The 19,486-nt window shown below is 40.7% G+C and overlaps 1 protein-coding gene across 17 annotated transcripts in view; it reads left to right on the forward strand.

Annotated features, from left to right (window-relative positions):
* FBRSL1 (fibrosin like 1) overlaps nt 1–16,855 on the forward strand; it is an 842,282-nt gene extending 825,427 nt beyond the window's left edge. For 5 of the 17 annotated variants that reach the window (XM_069756082.1, XM_069756075.1, XM_069756080.1 and 2 more), the window contains 5 exons: nt 3,220–3,352; nt 9,000–9,083; nt 9,662–9,745; nt 10,449–10,674; nt 13,740–16,855. In XM_069756082.1, the coding sequence (XP_069612183.1) occupies nt 3,220–3,352; nt 9,000–9,083; nt 9,662–9,745; nt 10,449–10,674; nt 13,740–14,982 (1,770 nt within the window). In that variant the 3' untranslated portion in view covers nt 14,983–16,855. The remainder of the gene's footprint in view (nt 1–3,219; nt 3,353–8,999; nt 9,084–9,661; nt 9,746–10,448; nt 10,675–13,739) is intronic. The other 12 variants (XM_069756091.1, XM_069756087.1, XM_069756089.1 and 9 more) reach the window with 5 other exon arrangements.
* The last annotated feature ends 2,631 nt before the right edge of the window (nt 16,856–19,486 follow it).

Raw genomic sequence — 19,486 nt, forward strand, 5'->3', positions numbered from 1 at the left:
GCCGGCCGTAGAGCACAGCGGTGACGTCACCGCTCTGCTTTACGGCTGGCAGGGAAGCCGAACGCCGGGGGACAGACACCGGAATGTAAGTATCTAGACAACGATCCCGATCGCTGCAGCGTCGCTGTGTGGTCGCTGGAGAGCTGTCACACAGACAGCTCTACAGCGACCAACTATGCGAAGTCCCCTGGTAACCAGGGTAAACATCGGGTTACTAAGCGCAGGGCCGCGCTTAGTAACCCGATGTTTACCCTGGTTACCAGTGCTAATGTAAAATAAACCAAACACTACATACTTACATTCCGGTGTCTGTCCCCTGGCGCTGTGCTTCTCTGCACTGACTGTGAGCGCCAGCCGGAAAGCACAGCGGTGACGTCACCGCTGTGCTCTGCTTTCCGGCTGGCGCTTACACAGTGCCGAGAAGCACAGCGCCGGGGGACAGACATCGGAATGTAAGTATGTAGTCTTTGGTTTATTTTACATTTACGCTGGTAACCAGGGTAAACATCGGGTTACTAAGCGCGGCCCTGCGCTTAGTAACCCGATGTTTACCCTGGTTACCAGTGAAGACATCGCTAAATCGGCGTCACACACGCCGATTCAGCGATGTCTGCGGGAGTCCAGCGACAAAACAAAGTTCTGGACTTTCTGCTCCGACCAACGATGTCACAGCAGGATCCTGATCGCTGCTGCCTGTCAAACTCAATGATATCGCTAGCCAGGACGCTGCAACGTCACGGATCGCTAGCGATATCGTTCAGTGTGACGGTACCTTAACACATTACAGCATTAGATTGTGTTGGATTACTTGTCACTGGTCACATGTGACACTTGCAAAAGACTTGCGGTAAATGCAAGTTGCACATAACATGCAAGTTATCTGCAACTTACCAGTCTTATTTACTGCAATATCAAAGCTCGAAAATAAAGCTCGCACACAAGTTACACAAATGTTTTCTTTTTTAGAGAATTGCTGTGGTGAGACACATTTTACCGTGTAGCCATAGTCCCATGCTAAGAATATATGATGGGATGCATTTTTGTGTTTGCGTAGATTAATATTAGAAAATTTATAAAATAAACAAGTGTCCAGAAGGCGCTGCCCTTAAAACTGAATCAATTTGCAGCAAATATAATGATGAAGACCACCCTATTCATCAAAAGATAAACACTATAATAGATAAATATAAAATGTATATTTGCGCTAAAACGTCAGTATAAAAATATAAATAAAGATATAACACCATGTAACACAAAAAGCTCTATCAAAAGAATAGAGCCGGCAAGGTGGCAATTTCATCCATCAGATGTCCAGGGCTGAAACAAAATGCATTTTTCAGATGAACACTTTAGTACCACACGGCCTCAATAGTGAAGTGGAGCTTTTTGCTTTCAATCAATGGTTAATAATGCATGACCCGGCGCTCTATATAGGACGCACACATTGCACAACCTACCATCCCTGAAGAAGGAATCAGCGATTCCGAAACGCGTTGGAATTTGGTCTGGTGTGCGTTCCGTAGCCGGTCACGTGACTCATCACATGGTAGTGACGTCACGCAAGGTCCTGCAGCCGCTCTGCACCTTGCCGGCTCTATTCTTTTGATAGAGCTTTTTGTGCCTGTGCACGGCACATTCTGTCCAGCCTTCTGCGGGGAGGTACGCCTGTCACTGGCCGGGACTGAGACCCCCGAAATATTGGCACCTGCTATTTAGTTTTTGCATCAGCCATTTTTTGGCACTCGCCAGCATTCATATATTAGCATCTACGGACATTATCTACAGGACCTTTCACCATAAGGGGACACACGTCTACATACAGCACATAAGGACTAAGGTATGCCATATGCGAATGCACCCAATTAACACTTGGTTTACATGGTGTTATATCTTTATTTATATTTTTATACTGACGTTTTAGCGCAAATATACATTTTATATTTATCTAATATTAGAAAATTGTAAAACCTTATTTTAGCATTTTAAATGTACCCATAATAAAGTTGCATTTGATTATGTTTCTTGAGTTTTGGTGGGGAGATGTACAGCAATGGCGAACATTTCAGGAAAATGTAGATTGGGGTTCTGTGCCTCTAGAACTAATGAAACAAAGTCCTTGTGGAGCTAGACACCTTGTTGAACATGGCTGAGTTTCCTTGAACAAGACTCATCCCAATGCGTATAGGTCTTCCATATGTTTGGCAGTATAGGCGTAAGCTCTCCCCTGCCAACATACTACGACAGCAATTAGTAAAAACCTTCGCTTTCCTTATAGTAAGAGATTCGCTTCTGTTCTTCTGATTCAGTTTTGCTATTTCTGTTGTACAGATAGCTTTTAGTTCCAGTATTTGGCTTAGCTATGACAGCATCTATAGTCTGGATCTTTAGTAGTTTTCGTCAATTTTTGGTTTGTTTTATTGATGACCTGTAGTTATTCTCTTCTAATGTGCAGAATTGTTGCTTCACTGTACCAATACTCTAATTATAATAGATGGCCTACAGGGAATAACTCAAATAATGAAGGAGCAAAGCCTTAGACCTTCGTGGCGTAGTTCAGTGCATTGGTGGGGGATGGTGCCCCTGTGCTCTAGGCCTGCTTTGAAACGAAGCATAAGTATTTAATACCGCTCCCGTGGAACAGTAACCTTTTCACAAGCTCGGAGAGAAAATTGAGTCTGACAGTGCCGGAGGTGTTAATCAAAGTATCTCTGCGTCAAATGATATTCCAAGGACATATGCATCTGTAAAACCTTAAGATAAATAAAAGTTCTTATTTTTAGAATATTGTTGCAGACATGTATACCATATGCTAATATGCTGTTATCAGTATAGTAAATCGCCTGAATAGAGCAAAATGCTGGCAGCAGCAACCGGTGCACATAGCAAAACATAAAAAGCACATGTCCAACACCGTTTGTGACTTTAGACTAAGAGGTAAGAGAAGGCAAGGATGTGGAAAGTGATTGAACTGTTCTTGGCCTTTTCATTAAATGTATTTCTTTGCAAGTAAAGCAGAGTTGATAAACTTGTTCCACAGAATGTGTTTTTCTGTGATACTTCTAAAGGTTAAAAACAGTTGAATGTTTTCGAGTTGCCTTAATGTTCAGATGTTATGGAAGTCACTGATAAATTTTTTATAAGAGCCATAACTTAGAGCGTTAGAAGTGTCCTTTTTGTGAGTAATATATTGAGCTCTTATGTTGTCTCTGTTTTCTGTAGCAGATGCAGATGGATCCGCATAAGCTGGACATTTGTGGCAAGCTTGATTTGTTCAGTAGACCACCTGCCCCCGGAGTGTTTCCAGGGTTTCCTTACCCACATGACTTAGCCAGACCTCTGTTTTCCAGCACTGGTAAGTTAGGAAATAACATTACTCGAGTTGTTATATTCTGCGATGATTGCAAATAAACTATGTGAAAATCCTATCACCCGAGCTCTTACCTTCCTGACCAGGCCAGGTCAAATCTGACTTATTTTGTGATAACTCTGGAAGCTTCTAGAGCTTTTTCGTGACACTGTATTTTAATGGTAATATTAGGTCCATACAAGTTGCATTTTATTTATTAAAATAACTGAAATTGACATTTTGAAAAACTCAATTTTTCGAACTTTGAATTTGTATCCTACTAAAACAATAATCACACCACAAAAAAAAAAAGTTAAAGGGGGTTTGCCAAGAGCTTTTCTTCCACTAATATGAGAGCATCATAATGTAGAGGGATGTATCACTTACTGGGCTGCTTTCTGTGATTTTGATACAATCCCGGTTTTATCTGCTACAGATCTACCAGTTCCCTGAATACTTAGATCTATATAACACCGCCCACACCACTGATTGTCAGCTTTCTGCCCATATACAGTGTACACAGAAAACTGCTTTGCCAGTTTGGTCCATTTTCTCCTGAGCACACCAATTTCCCCATGAGGTGGAAAAATTTTGGGCACACAGCAGGAGTGTCATTTGACAAATATGGCTGGAATAGACTGCAATGACCATGTTGCATTTGCACAGCCCCTGAGGTACCAAAAATGCAGAAACCAACCACAAGTGACCCCATTTTGGAAACTGAACCGCTCATGGAATTAATGTAGGGTCTAGAGACTGTTTTAAACACGGAGGTGCATTGCAGAATTTTATAAACTTAAGCCATGAAAATAAAATAAAAAAAACATGTTTTCCACAGAGTTGCTTTACTTTAGCTCCACATTTTTAATTTTCACATGGTATAGTAGTGAAAATTGCATATCGAATTATGGCAGTACATTCTTTCCAGAATATGCCAGTACCCTATTTGTGGTGAGAAGCTACTGTTTGAGCACATTACAGAGCTCATAAGGAATTGAGCACTTTTTTGGAATGGTTTCTGGATGCCCTGTTACATCACCAGAGCCCCTTTCTATCATGCAACTTTTTCATAGCCTTTGTGCTACCAGTAACATGCAAATCCCTATTTTACGTTAGCAGATGTGAGTTGTGTGGTGGCTTGATTTTTTGTGGGTTGAGTTGAAGTTTTTACATTACCATTTTGCTACATAATATTTTGGATAGCTTTTACTACTAGATTCACATTTATCTTCAGCTTTATCCTGAGCACTTATATCAGGTTTCTGTTTACATCTTTGACATACATGATTCAGACAGATTCCCTCAACTGAATCATTTACTATAGTACGGCTATGTAATCATTTTGGACTCCTCCTAGACTCTTTTAAAAACGTTTGTCAATTTAGAGTAACAAGTGAAAGTGTGGTTGACTGCACTTTTGGACATGCATAAAAAGATGGTACACGGCTGGAAAAGAAGCCAGATGGGAGTCTAAAATTATTTCATCTGCCTCCATAGGGTATGTGCACACGTTGCAGATTTGGCCCTGCGGATCCGCAGCAGTTTTCCATGCGTTGTACAGTACCATGTAAACCTATGGAAAACCAAATCCGCTGTGCACATGCTGCAGAAAATTCCGCTCAGAAACACAGCGGTTCATTTTCAGCAGCATGTCAATTCTTTGGAATCCGCAGCGTTTTACACCTAATCCATTATAGGAATCCGCAGGAGTAAAAACGCAGGCGAAATCTACACAAAATCTACAGGTAAAACGCAGGTCATTTTACCTGCGGATTCTGCAGAATCCATGTGGAAAAATCCGCAATGGAATCCTCAACATGTGTATAACCTTATAGTGAATGGTTCCATCCAGGGTTTCTTCAGAATCTTACCTTTTGGGGATTTATATGGAATGCCAACTTAAGTGCTCAATCTAGTGCGCAGGATAAATGTGATCCAGGTCTTACCGCAATTTTTAGGAGGCAGAATGCACAAATCAACAGCAGTTCAAAAAATGTTTGTTTTTGTTGTTTTTACTATCTTTTACACCATTCACTGTGCGTTGTAAGTGAAGTAATAAGAAAGCTTTTGTTCTTCTGGCCATTAGCAAAATTGGCAAAATTTATATAGGATTTTTATATTTTGGTATTTCAACTCTAAAAGCACTTTAAAAAAAAAAAATATATATATATATATATATATATATATATATATATATATATATATATATATATATACATTTATTTTATTTTTTTGAATCAGCATATTTTGAGAGGTAAAGTGTTTCTATTTTCCTGCCAAAAGTCATGTTATCTTGTTTTTTGCGGGATTAATTTTAATTCCTACCATAATAGGGTTCATTTTTATCAGTTTTAATTTTTTGATTGCTTTCTATTCTGAATTTTGGGACACAGTGAACAAAAAATAGCAATTCACATATTGTTTTTATTTATTACACAATTCACGATGCAAGCAAAGTAATAAGGCAGCTTTATTATTCTGGTCAGTACGATTGTGCCAATACCAGATTTATCTAATAAGTGGTGATGGTGTTTTGTTTTTAATATTCTTTGCTACTTTTGAAAAACCTTTTTGGAGAGAAACCTTGTTTATGTATCGCCATATTCTGAGAGCTTTAACTTTTCTATTTTTCCACTGACAGAGCTGAGTGAGGGCTTGTTTTTATTGCACGTACAGATTACTTTTTCAGCATTTTATGCTGAAACTATAGTACTACTGTACCATAGCAAATGTAAGTGTGACTTTAATAAAGCTATTAGGCCAAATTGAGACTCGGGATTTTTTTCTGATGTGGAATTTATTGCCAAACCACGATGATACTGCAGCAAAATCCAAATGTGCCATATGTAGATCTGCAGTAAATTTCTCTCTATGTATTTTAAAAGAGAATTTGAAGGTGAAAATCTACAAATGGTTTAATGAGTGTAACGTAATTTACACAAATCATGATCTTTTAGAAACTTCACACCAGAAATCCGTTAAAAATGTTACTCTGTGATGTGCACACAAATCTTTACAAGTACCGTAACTGTTAAAACATGGACTGAAAGTAAGTGAAATAAAACAGGAAGTAATAAAAGTATCCTACAAAGATGCAAGATTTTCAAGTTCTAAACATAACAATTTTTAATCAAGGTTCCGCTTGACTTTAAATCCATAGTCTTGTATATCTATACTTGCCAATCCGGTTTACAGCATCTGAAGGGAACAGCTTTCATCTGCATTATAGTGGTCATAAATCTCCTGTAAGAATTATATCCTAAACTGTACCAAACTTTCAGCTCTGTGGTTACCTACAGTACAGGAAATACCTCTAAAATACCAGGGACAGTGCTAGTTGTAGCTGAAGACATGGTGTGTCAACAGGGGAGCAGATTGATTTATCATTACGATTACATTGGAAGAGCCCAGAGAGCCTAATGTCAGCATTACAACTTCTGAAATATTCTTTGTACATTCACAGAGTGCGTCACCTGTCTGTTGGCTGCATAATGGAGGCCAAAAAGTAAAATGCATGGTGTTGTCTGGTCAGGCTTGTAGCAGTCTGTCACTGCGCCCTAATGGGAAAATATCATGGATGTGTGCTTTATTAATATCAGCTACATGTGTGAGAAAGGACATCAGTTTCATAACAACCATTTGCTATTCGCCCTTCTTAAAGTCTATTGAGAGTAAAATTGTCAGATTACAGGTAGTAAGCGCCAGGCTCCCAATTTAGATAGCAGAGCCCAGGCGTTGCAGCATCAATCAGAGAATAAATAAAATGCCTTCCGCACAGTATCTGTGTCATCCTTCTCTCCTTATCAGACAGGAATGTCACTGCATGAACCATTGCTCTGGCTGAGCTCCCTTGTTACTCACGGGTGCGCCATCTATCTCCAGACTTGCCTTCTGTAAGATGGATGTGCAGCCGCTTGAGAATTGTTCCATTTAATAAGCACAAGACAGCTCTAAGGGCTCTGCTGCCGTCTTCACTTGGAGAAGGCTTATTTTATTTTTTTTTATTTCCTACAAGCCTGGAGTGAACAGCGCTTAGAATCGCTCCCTGCACTGAGCAAATCCCTATTATTAACAGTCTGAAATCTTCAGGGAGCAGAATAGCCAGGTTCTGGTGCAAACACTGTTCTCTGAAGTGGAAAATGGTTTAAAGCCTTCGCCAGCTCAGTTTGACTTTGTAGAGCTGCTTGTCCTTGACCTAGAAGAAATCATTTCTGAGACAGATCTGAGCAGTTCCTGCTTCTGTTCTAAGTGAAAGAATAACACCTAAATATGAAATGCCATTTTCCTCAAAGGCCAGACACTAATATTTGGCTATTGCATATAAAAGAAAATAGCACATACGTCTACAGCAATATCAGTTTTGGAGGTTTTACCAGATCTAGAATTAAGTCTTTGTTCCTCAAATTGTGGTGTTCATACTCATATCCCATGTCTGGTATTGTGACACTTCACCTAATGCGCGCAATTTCTTGAAAAATGCACCTCCTATTTTAAACTAGTCCTAAACGGCCCCTTGGACTTTTTTTTGTGGGGGTGGGGTGACACGGGGGCTGCAACTTAAAACTGTCGTAAACAGAAACTTATTGTACCCCATCAGACTTGTTGATCTTCATCACTTTGACTTTTAGAAGCTCTGGCCCTATTGTTACTTTTTAAAGAAATTGATAGAAAAAGAATAAAGACACGTGTAAAGCTAACCGTAGACCTTCTTCCATCCATGATGCAGGAGTCGATTTATGGCTCCAGAACAGACGCAACAGTGGTAAAGTTTAATGTAATTTAGCCAAGTTAAATTTCACTTCTAAGACCAGAAGAATCTGTATAAACTGCAGAAGTACCTGCTATGGCATACCTCGAGTATGCCCAAAGCTTTTGTTTTCCTGGAGAAGATGTGGTGACAAAAAATAGGGAAAAAAGCCTTTTATTGTCATGCCAAAATGAAGTGTGGGCCAAGTAAGAACCATAATACCTATTAGGCCAAATTCACATGTTCAGTATTTGCTCAGTATTTGTAAGCCATAACCAGGAGTGGGTGATAAATCCAGAAGTGGTGCATATGTTTCTATTATACTTTTCCACTGACTGTTCCACTCCTGGTTTTGGCTTACATATACTGATGTAAAATACTGACCAAATACTAAACGTGTGAACTTTACTTTAGACTATGTTCACACCTTGTGAAACACCAGAATGCTTTTGTTCTGATGCAATTTCACAACATGGCACTGCAGTTAACACACGACATTCAGTCTTTTACTTTTCTTAAAGTCGCCTCCAACAATTTAATACCTCGCAGAACTGTATTCAGATACACATTTTTTGCTGTATAAATGTAGTAAAAAGCTTCGTAAAAAGAGACATTTATTCCCTTGGGATGTGTACAGGGAAGTATCTGTACCTTGAGATTCTGCTGATTTGTGCATGACAACCTATAACATACATGAGACTAAAGGTAAATGTATGCCTTTCTCTTAAGACTACCCTGTCAGACTTGGAGTGTCCCATCAACGTTTTGTTAGATGCTTGTACAATTCATCTCAGGCCGTTACATTACATTAATCAGTCATTTTACATATAAAATATCTGGAAATAACCAGCACAAAGAAATATTAACTTCTGATTGTTGAGTGAGGATTGTTTGCTTTATGCCCAGGTCCAGCACACCATGGAGCCACAGCATTTGGACCTTCTCCACATCACAGCAGTTTCCTTCCCACAAGCCATCTGGCGGGTAAGTGTAAGTAAAATCCACTCCTCAGTTTCACGTAATTGGTGCCCGTGCTGTAATTATGGCGGTATAGTTGATGGAAGGAAGGTGAGAGAACTGCACGGCACTAGAAGACACCCTTCAGCTTCATAACCTCTATTAAGTGAAATCTCATAATTCACTTCCAGGTCATGTAGTTAAAATTACTGAAAGTCATGCAGATTATTTTTCAATGTTGTGGAGATTAAATTGATTTTGGGTCCATCTTCAGTGTGGTGGTACTCTTGATTATCTGATAACTCAGGGATGCCCAGAGTACTGGAATATTGAAATATTGTTTACTTCATATTTTATACTCGGGGCTATTAAAATGCTACTTTGCTTTTTTTGTCCGGCCCACTTAAATAAAGATACATATTTTTTTTAGATTATTTTGGCTGTCCAGAAATTGCTGCTACATAAATAGGCAGCATTGACAGGAGAATCCTGGAGACAAGGAATACTAAGCCCAACCCCTACTTACAGAGCATAGTGAGGGGGTCAGGAGCGCGTTTCATTCTCTAGTGCTCTTGGATAAACGCCTCTTCAATCCCTGTTTGCCTTTCCAGATCCATTTAGCAGGTCAAGCAGCTTCAGCGGCCTTGGGAACTTAGGCAGCAATGCCTTTGGAGGATTAGCCAGTCATGCTCTAAGTAAGTACTGGCTCAGAGTTTTGCAGTCAATTGTAAATTAGACTGGGTACATAAGTATAAATCCTTGCATTTTGATTGGTCACCTGCTGTCCCAGGGTAGATGAGTAGTAATCATGTCTGGGTCACTCGGGCGCCTTTCATTTGCATATCCGCTGAAGTGCTGCAAGGCGATTCTAAATGTGCTTTGGTGGCAGTGGTGCTGTGCTTGTGATTTGCATAGTAGTGCAGCCAGAGAAGTGTTGACGCTGATCTGTAGTGAACGCATTTCAAGACACAAGGTATAAGTAACTGATCATCGCCTGCTAAGCAGTGCAGGGGATATAAAGTGTGACATTGAAAGCAGCAGTGCCTTTACTTCGCACCATCACCATTGTCTAGAAGGAAATCTTCATAGAGGTGCATTATGTCCACCACTAAAATTTATCTCTGCAGCTCCTTTGTTGCTTCTCTGCATGAGCGCAATACCTTTTAAAAAGCTTATGTAGGCTCTGTGAAAGCACACATGCACTGTTCATACTGTACTCTTGTTCTAGATCTTAAAAGCCTTCAGACATACTACAATTATTGGGATTACACGTTTGAGCACTTGTATGTGATTTCCAGCAGAGCAATCTCCCTGGCACTGCTGCTTTTAGGCCACGCTGTTTAAAGTGATTTTCTTTCCTCAATCATAACGGAGGTTATATTTCCATACTCTTAACAGCTCACAACAGCTTGTTCACTCACAAAGAGAGTCCAACTCTGCAGAGTTTCACCAGCCCCCACGAGCCATGGAACCGACTACATCGGACGCCACCATCTTTTCCAACACCACCTCAATGGTCGAAGGTCGGAGACCCAGAGCGAAGTTCATCTGTGAATAACCACGAGAGAGACAGGGAAGACAAGAGGGATATCTCGCTCACAAAGGATGAAAGAGACAAAGAAAGGTATGCGACCACCCCGAGCCATAACTTTTATTTGTCACGTAGGCGTATAAGAGCTAGTTTGCTTGTGTCACCATTTTCCAAGACCCATAACGCTTTCAATCTTTGGGATATGGTGCTGGCTTATTTTTGCACTCTGAGCTGACATTTTTACTAATACCGTTTTGGGGTAGATGAAATGTTTTCAACTCCTCTTCTTGCATTTTATTGCAATGTTGCGGCTGCCAAAAAACGTAATTCTAGCGTTTTGAGTTCTCTTTCATTATGCCGTTAACCAATCGGATTAATTTACTTTATAATTTTATATATTGGATTTTTACAAATGCAGCAATAGCAAATACCATATTGCTTTGAAAATAAGACAGTGTCTTATATTATTTTTTCCTCCGAAAGATAATACTTGACAAAGGCCCTAATAAGCTGAAAAGTTGTATATAAAAAAAATTCTGTGAATAAGAAATGAAGTACAACAAAGCATATCTCTGTGACATGGAAATATATTTATGACATGGAAATATATTTATGACAAAAAAAAGACTCGCACATCCAAACTAGTGTGAATAGGTGCATACCAGGAGCAGCTACCTCCATACATAAATATACAAAAAAGGTTGCACTATATTGTGCAAAAGCATGTCTAATCTGATTAGACATGCGTTTGCACAATAGAGTGCAACCTTTTTTGTATATGGAAATATATTTAAGTATAATTTCTGTGACTGATAAAATTACCCCTTTCGCTGCCAAAAATTATTCAAGATCATTTCGATTTTTTTCTGCTCTGAGCAACTACTTTTGTTTAGCGAGCAAGCATATTCTATTACAATCATGGTCACATGACCGTGATGTCGCCAAAGGTCCTCAGATTATGAATGCTGAGGGTCCCTAAAGATAGGGCGGGCTTTGAGAAATTTTCCAGTCCCCCTCCTCCTTTAATTTCCCCTAATATTGGCTCTGCATACCAGCCTGTCTTCTCTTTAGTTCCTCTAGACTCTTGTCCTTAAGCAGTCTTAACCTTACATAGAAATGCTGGGTCCTCTGAGAGTGGGGGCCCTAGGCAATTGACCACTTCCCCGCTCCTTAAGTGGCGGTCCTGACTGTAGCTATGGCTTATTTTTTTGGAGTAGGGCTTATATTTCAAGCATGTTCCAAAAATCCTGTAAAATCATACTAGGGGTAATTTTCGGGGGATACGGTATATATATGTATGTGTGTATATAATATAAATATATATATGTGTGTGTGTATGTATATATATATATATATATATATATATATATATATATATATATATATATATATAATTTTTCTTTTTTTTCAATTGTTTTATTTATAATGGGGGTAATGTGAACTTTTGTTGGAGGTGGGGATTTTCATATTTTTAAACTTATTTTAAAACTTGATACTGTATTTAATATTCTCCTTAGGGGACTTAAAGATATAATTGTCTAATCAGTTGTGCTATACATAGCCGTGCATTAGCACCTCCATGTATAGCTAAAAGCACAATCTCCTATGAATGCCAGCTTCAGGCTGTGATTCACAGGATAATTGTCATGACAAGCACGGAGGTCTTCAGCAGACCTCTGGCTGTCATGGCATCCCATGAGTGACCTGCAATCACATTACGAGTGCGCGGATAGAATCATGAAATGACGTGCCCATTTCCTGGCTCGTGTTAAATGCCACGGTCAGCGATTGCTACCGCTCCACCCATGGCTATTCAAGGCAGATGGTGGCTGATAAAATTAGCTATCATCTGCCGGAAGAGATGTGGGCTTGGTGCATCAAAGTCAGAGACACAACATATGACATAAATGTACGTCATATGTCGTGAAGGAGTTATAAAGTCACTTAGCACCTCCTTTACCAGCACCACCTCTGGTAAAATGGGCATTTATTTCAGTTTGTATCTCCATGTACAGTGTCTGCTAAGGATTCAAATAATCTAGTAAATGTGGTTAATAGTTCAGTAATTGTGTCTTCACAAATGCACAGATTGCACACAGAATGTAAATGGATGTGCTTGGGGCATGGACAGTATAGCCATATGTATCACCACCTGCTGCACATTAATTTTCAGCATTTTTTTTTTTTTTTGCTTATGATCAGAAATATGAAGTACCAAGAGATAGACCTGTCCATAGCCTACTCTTGTAGAGTAAAGCATGTAGTAAAACACATTTTACTGTATTTTATTAGCAGGATGAATGGGAGATGTATCTGAGCCTCTGAGGGTTATTTGAATTACATTGTGTGGGACCGGTGTATGTATGTGTACGTATATATACATCTAAATACGATCTCTTGCATATTATAAAACGCACCCCAATTTTTGTGGAGGAAAATAGGAAAAAAATTGAACAAAATTATGGTGCGTCTTAGTCTCTTATTGTAGCTTACCTGGGGGGCAACGGCGTCAGTGGTGCAGGGTCCCAGTAGACAGGGTTGCTGATGCAGGAAGCTGGTGGAGGTAGGAGTGGGGCAATGCTGCTGCCACAGGGGGCTGCGCTGACATTGTGTGAAAGCCCAGAGCCCCCGCATTTTCCGTGGTTATCACTGTGGTGAACTTCAAGAAAATGGCCGGCGGAGGCATCACATGCACAGTTTGAGATATCTGGAGCAGAGCTCTCGGTGCAGAGATCGAAATCTGCACATGCGCCACCTCCAGCGGACATTTTCCCAGAAGTCCTCCGCCTTGAAAACTATGGGAAGTGCGGGGGCTCTGAGCTTTCACAAATGTTGGCGGAACCCCCACACTGCTGAGCACCCCTCCTACTAGCCTGGGACGCTCAGCATCACTCCAATACTGCCACCGCCAGCTTCCTGCAGCAGCGACTCTGGAACTCTGCTCCACCACAGCCAGTAAGCTACATTTGGATTGTAAAATACACCCCCATTTTCCCCTCGATTTTGAGGGTAAAAAGTTGGTCTTCTAATCCAAAAATTAACATATATATATAGATAGATAGATATGTGTGTATGTATATAGTATATATTGTTTAAAATATGTATGAGTATGTAAAACATGCCATTTGGTATTAAGCATTTTGTCTTCTTTCATTTAGGGACATCTTGGATAAGAGCAGACATCATTCGAACAGATCTTCTCCAGCCTCTGCCCCAGTTAGCCACCAAATAAGTAACCTCATTCGCAGCAATAGCCAGACATCCAGTGATTCCCTCCGACAAAGCAGTCTAGGGGACAGATCCAAAGATATTGATCGAGATAGTGTAGATCGGCTACGAGACGTTTCATCTGGAGAGCACAAGATCAAGGAAAGTCGGTCGCCAGTAAAGGAAGCCTCAATTCATGAAAAAAGGACGATAGAAGATAGCAGTAAACCAGTTATACAATCTGTGTCACCTTATGGTAAACCAATCCTAAGTGAAAGTTTGAAACTGAGCAGCTTGGGGAAGGATGCTGAAAGGAAGCCTGATCTGCAAGCAGATCTCCAGAAAATAAAAAGTGATGTCAAGGTCAAGGAGGAACGCAAGGAGGATTTAGATGTGTTAGTAGTTGGCTCAGAGCCTCCTCACCCAATCAGGACAATAGAACATCAGCCACCTCACCCTTCAGCTTCCCTGCATGGGTTATCTTTGCACCATTCAATGGCGGCCTCTATGCCAATCCCAATGAGTAGTGTCCACCAAATGAACAACTTGAATATGATGGACCGGAGTAGAGTAATGACTCCCCTTATGGGTATGAGTCCCCTTACTGGCAGAGAGAGGCTTCCACATGCAGGTTTTGCCTGGGACCCTGTAAGAGATCAATTACAGAATGCTTACCGCACCCTGGACTTGCAGCGGAGAATGGATTTCCACTTACGGGCTGACAGCATGCACAGATACCCAGGAACAGCTGCTGCCAGCTTTTATGATCATGAAAGATCATACCGAGATCGCGAACCTCATGACTACAGCCATGAACAGCTCATAGAGGCAAGGCGAGAACAAGAACGATTACGTCATGCGGATGAGCGAGAACGCCTGCACCTAAGGGAAGAGATAGAAAGGGCACGTATGCACCATATTCACCCCTCTCCACTTGAGAGCCATCTGGCACATATGCCCTCCTTCATGCCACATTTAAGCAGTGTACCCTATCCTAGACTCAGTCCTTCAAGCGCCATGCACAATGGGATCCTTAACCGGACCCCTCCCACAGCAGCACTAAGTGCACCCCCACCCTTGGTGCCTGCCAGCAACACAAGGCCCGCCTCTCCCAGAAGGACTAATCCCCTCACAAGTTCAGACACACGGGACTTCTCACCTTCCAGAAATCCTAAAGAGGTTGAGGCTCGATAGTCTGCTCCTTAGGAAAGGAGAAAAATAAAAAGGACCCACAGGAATCAAATACCATGAATTTTAAACTTGTATATAAAATCTTTTACGAAAAGTGCACTGCTCAAAACCTTTTTTCTTCTCCTGTTTTGTAAATGTAAATTTGTAGGCTAAGCACACTTTTTGTTTTTTCTTTTCTTTTTTTTAATCCGGGTGGGGACATTTCAGGGGTGATAAATGTTCCAACCTGGAAACAGTGTTCCACTCTAAAGGTCTCTGGTCATGTGACATTTTTTTGACTTGGGAGGCTCAGTAGCTTTTGGGAAGGATTTAGCGAGGGACTTTTTAAATGGATTTTGTAGTTTTTACAGTATTTTGTTTTTCGCTACGGTGTTCCTAGTCTCCTCCGAGAAGAAGAAAAAAAAACACATACAAAAAAATTCTTTAATTTTATATTCGTTGCATTTTGCCTCCCGTGAGGGAGAAAAAAAAAGTAAATCTGTCCTTTTCATGAAATTACATAAGGGTTTTTCCCCCCTTCATTACAGGAGGTGTCTTTGAAACACAGCAATGCATATTTATACTGATATGTTAAAGATGCCTCCAGCACTGAAGGGTCATAATGAATTACTATGTTTTTCTTTATTCTACAGCTAACAGATCAACACTCTTGCTATGATTTTGAACAGAAATCACAGATCTATTATTAAAATAATAAGATTAATGTACAAAACAGTTGCTTTTTTTGCCTTATTTTATCATAAATTGTTAATGTTATTTTTTGCTCTTTTTTTGTGTTTCTGGAAAAAAAAATTCAAAGATTCTTGCAGGATTGTACATATTCATTTGTTACTATGCCTCATATGAATTGGATCCACCCCAGACTTTGTGACATCCAAACGCAAACAGAATACACGGATTTCAAGGATCACACTCGCAGCTTCATTTACACCTCGTCATGTTACTATGCAATGTGAGGCGGGTCCTGAAAGAGAGAATTTTAATCTCTCCCAATTTTGCCCCCATCCACCCTCCCTCTCCCTTGTTTCTTGGCCATCAAATACCCACGACTACTTTTACAAAAACATAAAGAGCACTTGTTGACTTGGAACACTGGATGAACCAAAATGCATCAAGTTGAGTTGGTGGAGAGAGCAATGAAAAGACTGACTCAACTTCTCCCATTGCCATCATTATTGGAAAGGTGGCAGGTAGCTTCCACCTCTAATTGCCACCTCAGCTGGGCCAGCGAATGGACCTGATTTATTTTGCTGTGAACCCTTTGTGCTTTAATCCTGTGCAGTGTTTTCATTGAAATCTGTATACAAGAGCGGTAGATTCTTAGGAGTGCACAAAAGCAAATATATATAAATATATCTATACTATCTATATATATATATATAAAATGGTGGAAAGAAAAATGTTAAACCATGAGCAACAATCTTTTGGTCCCTTTTATTTTTTATTTTCTACAAACATGATCCTGCAGTTGTATACTTTGTCTCTCATTTCACTCTGTTTTAACACCTATTTATTTAATTTTGTTAAAGCCAGAAAAGAATTGTTATAATTTTACTCTGATATGCAAATTTGGCTTTTACTGTAGGGAGCCGATACTGGTCATCTCCAGATGAATTCTTGTATGTTTAGGTTCACCTCTAGTTAACCTATGTTCATATAGCACAGAACCTCTGCTGTAAGGATCTCTAGAGGATATGATCTCCTACTAGATGAAGAAGGCATTCCTGGCAGCCTATCAGACAGCATACATAAATTTTATTACTCATATTTTTCTTTATGAGCTGGAAAGATTTGATGAATGGGAACAGTAATAACAGGATTGTTATTTATGGTATTACTAAGTAAACTTTTTTCCTTTGTTTAAATATACACTAAACCCTAACTTTTTTTGGTAGGTGGGGTGAAGGAAAACACACTGGCACTTAACACTGAGCAGTTTCAATTTCCTTTACATTTCTTAAAGGACCTTTCACCAAATTGTTCATGTTGCACAGGTGGCTGGAAAACAAAATAAAACATCTGTGTTTATTCTATTTTGCCTCTCGGTTGCAGAGAGATTGTCAAGTCCAAGTGGGTGTTATCAGAGAGTTTTCACTGTGGGTGTGTACTTCAGCCTCCTGTATGATGCTGACCAGTCGTAAGCAGGCAACAACTTAGATGTGCAGTAGGACCTATGATGTAATTGTGGTCAAATTACCACAGGTCCTACCAGCCACAGTGTGCAGGATGAAGATTTACTCACTATGTATTACACAGCAGAGAATTGTGCATCTATTACCTATAGATGAAAAAATCAAAATTGCAACATTCGTGCATCTGAAAGTCTATTCAGTGCTTGGCACAAAAGTCATGGGTAGAAATGAAATTAAGGGAACAGATGAGTGCAGAGTGCACTGATGGACAGTGGGTACATTAGCAAGCATTCATTTTGTAGTACGACTCCTGGTTACCGGATATTATGTTGTGCAGCAGCTGTGGTGTTATGAAAGGTTTGAATAATTTGGGTTCTAATTTATCAGCATTTTCTAATCATACAGGAGGTTATACCAGTAGATCAGGGCTGTATTATTACATTTACCACACAGGACCAGCCTTGGGGGAAGAGTCAGCCTGCTGTATAACGCGGACAAGGATGGCAACACAATGCTTGGAGTGGCTGTCTGCTCTCAGGACCCAAGCGTGAGTGCCTCATGTAGTTCTATTCAATTGTCACACTCTTGTCGGGAGAACCGCCAGACAGTCCAAGCATTGCAGTGCGATCCACGTTTGTTATATGGCCGCCTAACTTTTCCCTTGGGCTAAATAGCCCTGTGTAAAACTGGCACAGAACATGAGTGGGAAGGGTTGTTTTTTTGTTTTGTTTTTTAAATCCTAGGAAAATAGTTTTAGGTTAGATTAACACATCATTGTTTCGTAGTTCATACTTGGACTGCAATGCATGACTGGCCGTGGGTTTCTTGACCCAAACTCGATGGCTTCATATATGTAGCCAGTCCATGCATCACAGTCAAAGTATGAACCATTAGCACTAATATGTGAATCTGTCCTTATTGCTATGACATGACCCCACCCACTTGTACTGTGCTATAAATTAGTGCAAATCTGTGGTCATCTCTTACAATCCTGGCATTGCAACCCGATACACCATAGATATACACATGCAATGGCTTGAAAAAGTATTCACTCCCTTGGCTTTTTATCTATTATGTTACATTACAATCTGTGTTTAAATATTTTTGTAATCAGGTTTGTGTGTGCGATGAGCGAACGTGCTCTTTAAAGGTGTTACCCGGGCATGCTCGTGTGCTAAGTGTCTTCAGCGTGCTCGAAAAATATGTTCAAGTCCTCGCAGCTGCATGTCTTGTGACTGTTCAACAGCTGCAACACATGCAGGGATTGCCTGTTTGTTAGAAAATACCTGCGTGTGTTGCAGCTGTCGAACAGCTGTGAGATATGCAGGCGCAGGGAGTGTGTGGCAGCTGTGACATATGCAGCCGCAGGGACTCGAATATATTATTCAAGCACGCCATAGTCATTTGGTTAGCACCCAAGGATGCTCGGACTCGGATAACACCTTATCCGAGCATGTTCGCACATCGCTAATCAGCACTCTGATCTGTTAGTAAGGTGAAGTGAGAAAAATATTGATATAAATTACATTTATGGGATCAAATAGCTAAAAATTGGCATGTGCTTACGTATTCACCTGTTTTGCTATGAAGCCCTTAAGAATTTCTGGTGCAAGCAATTACATTCATAAAGGTACCTTCACACATAACGATATTGTTAACGATATCGTTGCTATTTGTGACGTAGCAACGATATCGTTAATGAAATCGTTATGTGTGACAGCGACCAACGATCAGGCCCCTGCTGGGAGATCGTTGGTCGCTGAATAAAGTCCAGAACTTTATTTCGTCGCTGGACTCCCTGCTGACATCGCTGGATCGGCGTGTGTGACACCGATCCAGCGATGTCTTCACTGGTAACCAGGGTAAACATCGGGTAACTAAGCGCAGGGCCGCGCTTAGTAACCCGATGTTTACCCTGGTTACCATGCTAAAAGTAAAAAAAAACAAACAGTACATACTTACCTACAGCTGTCTGTCCTCCAGCGCTGCGCTCTGCTCTCCTCCTGTACTGGCTGTGAGCCGGAAAGCAGAGCGGTGACGTCACCGCTCTGCTTTCCGGCTCACAGACAGTACAGGAGGAGTGCAGAGAAGCAGAGCGCAGCGCTGGAGGACAGACGGCTGTAGGTAAGTATGTACTGTTTGTTTTTTTTAACTTTTAGCATGGTAACCAGGGTAAACATCGGGTTACTAAGCGCGGCCCTGCGCTTAGTTACCCGATGTTTACCCTGGTTACCGGCATCGTTGGTCGCTGGAGAGCGGTCTGTGTGACAGCTCTCCAGCGACCAAACAGCGACGCTGCAGCGATCCGGATCGTTGTCGGTATCGCTGCAGCGTCGCTAAATGTGAAGGGTCCTTAAGTCACATGCTTAGTGAAA

This window comes from Ranitomeya imitator, chromosome 1, assembly GCF_032444005.1.
Source record: "Ranitomeya imitator isolate aRanImi1 chromosome 1, aRanImi1.pri, whole genome shotgun sequence".
In the NCBI taxonomy this organism is placed as follows: domain Eukaryota; kingdom Metazoa; phylum Chordata; class Amphibia; order Anura; family Dendrobatidae; genus Ranitomeya; species Ranitomeya imitator.